We start from the raw sequence: 7,500 nt of genomic DNA on the forward strand, positions 1-7,500 counted from the left end.
ATGAAGCAGTCTATTGTAAATGGGGAAGTAAAGGAACGGAAATAAATAAACTACAATAGTAGTAATATTATGATTGAAAAATTTTCTTGAGAAATGTTCATTACAGAAGATGATAAAAAGATTGATTGATTGAATGATATATTCATTCTGACATCAAAGTAAGGATTTGTTGACTCGAATTTCAACTTACTGATTGAAAAGTAATGTCTCATAAAGTGGACTGAAACCGCATTGATATAACTTACGTATAGAACATTACTAAATGAACAAACAAATAAAATTTCATTAAATCTTCAAAAATGATAGACCGCTTAAAACTTGTGTCGTTTGATTTAGGCGAAGTCCAAAATTTTTATGCAAATTAGTATTCACAATTAAAGCATATCAAAATACTATTTAAAAGGTATAAATGATCTCAAAAGAAAAGATAGGAGTAAGTAGAAACACAGGAATTCATATAGTTTTAGTCTAATTTAAATTTTGCTCTTCCAAAGGGGAGCAGCGAAGCAGAGTGTGGTCTTAACTAAGTTCTATATATGTATATAGACCTTGGTCTTGACCACCTGACCTGCACAACAGGTGGTCTCTGTGATGACACATATCTTTCTTATTTGTCAGCATCTTTTCCAACTTTTATGTGGGGTCGATGTTTCTGACCAGCTTTCTCCATCTACCTCTGTCCCACACTTCATCACCGGGTAATCCCTTTGATCGAAGGTCATCCTTGATACAGTTCATCCACCTTCGCTTTGGTCTCTCTCTCCTTCTCGTTCCCTGTTCCTCCATTTCCATCACTCCTCCCAATATGCTGTTCATCTCTTCTCATGATATGACCATACCACCTCAGTCTACTTTCTTGGATCTTATCTGATAGTTTTCTAACTCATGTGGTACCCCTAATTACTTCATTCCATATCTTATCTCTTCTTGTCACCCCACATATCTATCTCAACACTCTAATTTCTGCCACATCCAGTTTCTTCTCTTTTGTGTTCTTTATTGCCCACGTCTCCGCTCCATACATCATTGCCGGTCTCACAACGGTCCTGTGTACTTTACCTTTCAACCCAACCCCCATTTTCCCATCACACATATCTGCCTCTGTTAAATTCAAGTAAATGGTTTTAGTAATGCTCTAATTTTCTCTTTTTTTACATCTTCCATTTAGGAGTCGCTACAATGGATTATCTCTCTCCTTGTACTTCTATCTGCCGAATCCTCATCTGTCACGCCAACTGCGACATTGCCCTAATATCTTCCCTTAGTGAATCCATAAATCTCCTCTTAGTCTTTCCTTTCCTCCTTCCACTGGTGGCTTCATCTTAGCATCCTCCTCTCAACATACTCTTCCTCCCTTCTCTTCACGTGGCCAAACCACCTTAGTCTTATTTCTCTTGCTTTATTTCCAAACTGATTGACATTTGCAGTTCTTCTAATGAATTTATTTTTTATCTTATCTTACCTCGTTGTCACCAGTGAGAACATCATCTTCATTTCTGTAACTTCTCTCTCTACTTCTTTGTCAAATGTATGGTCTCCAAACCTTACAGCATAGTTGGTTAAAGGTTTAAGGGAACAGTGACAATGCCCTTGAGTCTGACCATATATACATATGATCAACGTCCAAGGCCCCTTTCCACCCAAGCTGGGACTAGGGAGGGCCAGGCAGTGGCTGCTGATGGCAGCAGCAATTTAGAGGACTGGATTAGCTTTTCAGTTCAATCATATGTTACATATGATAGTATTAACAATTTATTGCATTCTTCATCAATAAATCTGATTTCTTTGGAATATTTTTCTATAATATTATGCTATTCTCATTTTTTATTAGAATTATGTTATTTAATGTCATGTTATACATCCTATTGAAATATATGAATGATACAAAGAAAGAAGAAATATATGAGTGACATAATCAGTCGTATTTTACACATGAAGATGTCGATATGGACTGAACTCATTTTTTTTATAATAATCTATAACATCCAATGTTCTAGGTAGAATATTCTACATTACTGTCCATACTTTCCAAAGAGCATGGTGAAAATATTCAATCATCTATATTCTTTAGTTTCATCATATCCGTTAATGAGAGAAATGTAATCAATGACAATATTATCATTACTACGAGAATCTATACACAAGATAAGAAAATGGAATTTTTTGATGGAAGGTTTTCCGGAAAGATGGACGGGTTGGCGGGGGGGGGGGGGGTCATTTTAGACAGCTGGGCCACGTGGCCGGTGATGCGTCATCTTGGAATCAAGGCCAATAGAATGGAATTCGACCATTGGGCACGTTCCCGCCTGTCAGCGGCCCAGTCCACGTCACAACGTTGAACGTTCCAGCATCAGTCTGCCGCCAACCTCCACGGCGTTAGGTTGTGTTGATATCTTGAGCTTGCCTCTTATTTACTTGTTGGTGTTTCATCTCCCGTCGCATCATATATGGAGACTTTGTGTCACAGCATCAGTTCCCGACAGAACTCTTCTGAAATGGTAAGGTCTTTTATTCTAATTTTTTTTTTATGTAGGCTATTTAGATTCCTTAAGCGTTTGATCGTAAGACAGAATCCAGCCTCTCTCCCCTCATTCTACGACAGCGATGTCTTAGGTGAAATTTCTTGGCTCCAATTTGGTATTGAAAAAACTTATTCGAACTCGGCTTTCCCTTTAAAGAGGTTTGATGGAAATATTTAGATTTACAACAAATAGCCTACTGCGTTTCCATCTTAGCCATTATGTTTATTCAATGAAAATATTTACTTTTACTGAACTTATTGTTGATATAGGTGCTTGGGTGAATACGTAATGTGAAGTTAGTAACTGATGCCTTTCTAATTCATAATTTCTTTAAGACATTTCAAGTCTAGTGTTTGAAATCTATTTCCTTTTGGTTTTTAGCTCAATACCGGAAAATGGCCGCTGTGAATTCATTGTTTTTTTCTCGATTCTTTGGTAGTTTTGAATTCTACGATCATCTCCTTTAATGCAAAGTTGGATTTCCATTTTCTCATTGCCCCTGTTATGACTATGGTCATATCTCAGGCCTTCATTATTTTCTAGTACGTGTTTAACATTCGAGGAAGACTTTGCTGTGTGATTACCGTGGTTCCTGTGGGAGGCCACATATGGGGTTATGGTGGCCGATGTTGTAACGTCCCTCATTGATGAAAGCCAGACTGGGGTTCGAATCCCACTCAAACTCGATAGTTTTTTTTTTTTTTTTTTTTTTTTTTTTGGTAGCTGCAACCTCACCATCTTTAAAGTTTCAACTATAGGGAGGGCCATCCAAAATGTATGGATGATAATGATATCTTTTCGTGAAATTCGTAATTACATGAAATTTTTCAGGATAAGAAGAATTTCGCGTTTATATCATATGTAACAAATGCTTGAATAACGGGAAAATTTAACCATCCCCACTGCCACATATTAACAACTATTAATATTTATGAGTTACTGATACTTCATTAACGGAATGTGGGGAGAAAATAATTGGTTGACATACTATTTGCCATGATGTCAACCACTTAATTTTTTCTTACTTTCCGTTAATGAAACTTATTTATTCTCATCAATTTGACATCTGTTAATTAGTGGTTTAACGGATGGATGAACTTTGCTATCGTTCAATCATATGTTATATATGATAATATTAAAAATGTCTTGCATTGTTTATCAATAACTCTTGTTTCTGTTGTTTTTTTTTATTGATTTCTGATGGTTTGAAATTTATTTTTTTCGAATATTTTTTTTATAATCATATTTCCTATTAGGATTGTAGGTTATTTAATATTGTTTTATTATATAACCTATTGGAGTGTGAAATATACGAATGACATAAATAAATAGGAAATATGAGTGACATAATCAGTCGTATTTTGCACATAAAGAGGCTCGAAAAATGCCGATATCAATTGAACTAGTTTTTTAATATTAAAAAAAATAATAAATTTATATCAATCTATAACATCCAGTGTTATAGGTAAAATGTTTTCCATTACTGTCCGTGCGATGACCATTTCTAATTATGTATATTCTCTGGGTTCATCATACTCGATGATGGGAGAAATATAATTAATAACAACATTAACATTACTACGAGAATCTATACACAACATAATAAAATGTCGGAATTTGTTGATGGAAGGTTTTTGGAAAAATGGGTGAGTGTGTGTGTGTGTGGGGGGGGGGGGGGGTTTAGATGTCTGGGCCACGTGGCCAGTGATGCGTCATCTTGGAATGCGACCACTGGGAACGTTCCTGCCGGACAGCGACCCGGCAGGCCAACGGACGCAACAACGTTCCAGCATCAGTCTGCCGCCAACCTCCACTGTGTTCGGTTGTGTTGGTATCTCGCTCTTGCCTCTTATCTACTTGCTGGTGTTTCATTTCCCGTCGCATCAGATATGGAGACTTCATGTGACAGCATCAGATCCCGACAGAACCCTTTTGAAACGGTAAGGTTTTTTTTTCTACATTTTTTTCTGTATTTAGATTCTTTAAGCGTCTGATGGTAAGAGATTCCTATTCCTCTCCCTTCATTCTACGACAGCTGCGTCATCAGAGCAATTTCTTGGCTCCAATTTGGTATAGAAAAAACACATTCGAGCACAACCTTACCTTTAGGTGTGAACTAAATATTTAGATTCATAGCAGATAGCCTACCACGTTTTATTAGATAAGCTATTGAAGTCAAGGAATCATGAAATATATGAATGACATGAAGAAATTAGATTCAAGTTTAATATCCTAAAAAAGACCGTTATACACTGAACTTATATTTTGAAATATTAAAAGTAAATGTAACATATGATAGGTGGAATGTTTTCCACAAGGTCCATAGACTTTGGTTTTCCATTACTGTCCATACTTACAAAAGAGACTTTCAAAAGAGTGTGATACCAATTTTTAATTATATGCATTCTCCGGGTTCTTCGTATTCGTTAATGGGAGAAACATAACCAGTAACAATATCAACATAAATATCCACGAGATAAGGAAATGTCGGAATTTGTTGATGGAAGGTTTTTGGAAAGGTAGGCGAGTGAACGTTTATTCTGGCCACGTGGCTGGTGATGCGTCATCTTGGAATGCGACCATTGGGTATGTTCCCGCCTGTCAGCGGCCCAGTCCACGTCACAACGTTCCAGCATCAGTCTGCCGCCAACCTCCACGGTGTTAGGTTGTGTTGACATCTTGCTCTTGCCTCTTATTTACTTGTTGGTGTCTCATCTCTCGTTGCTTCAAGTATGGAGACTTTGAGTCTCAGCATCAGCTCCCGACAGATCTCTTCCGACACAGTAAGATTTTTTATTCTCCAATTTTTCTGTATTTTTATTCTTTAATAGCAGTTAGATTGTAAGACTCAGGATCCCTGCTCCTGCTAGTTCTACGACACCGATGTCTTCAGAGCAATTTCTTGGCTCCAATTTGGTATTATTGACACTAACACGTTCGTGACCCCGTTTAGATTCAGAAAAAATAGCTTACCTTGCTTTCACCATTGCCTTCAGATTTATTGTACTGAACGTGTTGTCGATATGAGCGTTTGGGTCAGTTAAAATGTTAATATACCAATGGATGTCTTCTTGATTCATCCTTTCCGTTATACATTATAGTCTTTCTTGTCTACATCTTTCCCCACTTTTCTTTGTGAATTTATAAAATAAATTTGTTGTTTTTATTTTGAGCTTGGTGTCTTGGAAAGCATACCCGTTGTAAAATCTTTTTTTTTTTTTTTTTTTTTTTGTTGGTATTCGAATTCTACGTTTCACGTTCATCAAATATGTAGGTTTTGGAATCGGAAAAAGGCCTTGTCATGTGATTTTTGATGGGTCTGTGTGAGATCACATGATTTTCTAGCTGGTGTAGGAATGTCTTTCTCGAGCAACAGATACCCTAGCGTGGTGAAAGGGTTTGTGCATCGCCATGATCAGTAAAGGTGTAGCCTGCTAATCGGATAAACACTGGCCAAATGTTCATATCCTATGCATGAATTGACATGTCCTAGGCCTTTGTCCTGCAATGACCTAGAAACGGCTGCATTTTTTAAGGTCTGTTGTCCTGGTTCTATCACGTGGGGCCTAAATGATTGTTTTTTCGTACAAATTCTTATGTATTTAGTATCACATCATATTGCGTGACTGTTGTCAGATCCAAATTATCGAAGCACTTAGAAAACGCGAAATGTTCATTTTTTTCTTTAAAATCCTTAATATCTACTGGGAGCTGTTGTATATTCTTGGGGCTGCTTCTTTGAAAGATCTAGAACTTACTGTATAAACGTACATCTTAGCTTTAATAATCTTAAACATCTGACACTATTCTCGTGTCTACATGTTTCATTGGCTCCACGATGTACAGCAATTCTCTTATATATTTTGTACGTCCGGTTCAGATGAGTTGTTGCACATATCTTAAGGTTCTTAACCTCATGTTTATTTTCATTTGATTTTAATTGATTATCATATATTCCCTAGCGTCGATCTCATCAATGTCACGTGTGGAGAAGTAAAATTGTGTATCATTTGCAAATAGTTTAAAACTTCACTTCATGTCTCTGTAGTACTTTTGATATATCTAAATTATAGATACATAATTGTATAGCCTCTTATAAGTGTATGGGTTTGGCAATTAGAAAAAAAATAAACCCGTGTGATTTTTGTGGGTCCTTTAAAGAGTGCAGTTGCATGGAGATGTGCTGGTATCAGGGCCCTCACATTGGGGGAGGGAGGGGGGCAAAAGCCCTGGGGTGGCACTTTTTTTAGGGGCGGCAAAAATAGCCTGGACTTTCCACCCCACAAGATTGGAATAATAATAATTAGCGAGTAAAATTGAAATTTGTTACCGCAAATTATGATTTTTGCAATTAAGCCATTAAAACCAACAAGAATTAAAATATTCCACCGATCTTTTTTTTTTTTTTGGGGGGGGGGGCAATAGAATTTATCATCCTGACAATGAAAATAATGCGCTTAAAAATGTTTGCTTCTGAAAATCTTCGTTTTCTTTTACATTTTCTGCGCCCTAAAGAATTATTTGGCAAAAACGAAGAAGTTGATGCAGTGTGCAAAGGCATGGGGCGGAAATATGACCAGAAAGCTTCAGAACTATGCCAAGAGATACAAGATGTAAAGTTCTTGTTAAGGAACAGAAACATAGAATCAGCCACAGAACTCCTTAGTTTTATTATGAAATATGGTGAAGGATTCGCTAACCTCCAAGTGCCACTTAGATTATTATTGACTGTAGGGGTATCAGTTTCTTCATATATATATATATATATATATGTGTGTGTGCGTGTGTGTGTATGCATATATATGTATGCATGTCTATATATATATATATATATATATATATATATATATATATTTATATATATATATGAATATTTTTATATATATGTGAATATTTATATATATATATATGAATATATATATATATATATATATATATATATATACTGTATATACATAGGTATGTAGTATATTCCATT

The 7,500-nt window shown here is 36.1% G+C and overlaps 1 protein-coding gene across 1 annotated transcript in view; it reads left to right on the forward strand.

The window, feature by feature from the left end:
- The first annotated feature begins 2,360 nt into the window (after nucleotides 1-2,360).
- LOC137640680 (uncharacterized) overlaps nucleotides 2,361-7,500 on the forward strand; it is a 10,858-nt gene continuing 5,718 nt past the window's right edge. Inside the window, exon 1 of the mRNA XM_068373175.1 lies at nucleotides 2,361-2,498. Within this exon, the coding sequence (XP_068229276.1) occupies nucleotides 2,448-2,498 (51 nt within the window). The 5' untranslated portion in view covers nucleotides 2,361-2,447. The remainder of the gene's footprint in view (nucleotides 2,499-7,500) is intronic.

This window comes from Palaemon carinicauda, chromosome 5 (assembly GCF_036898095.1).
Source record: "Palaemon carinicauda isolate YSFRI2023 chromosome 5, ASM3689809v2, whole genome shotgun sequence".
In the NCBI taxonomy this organism is placed as follows: domain Eukaryota; kingdom Metazoa; phylum Arthropoda; class Malacostraca; order Decapoda; family Palaemonidae; genus Palaemon; species Palaemon carinicauda.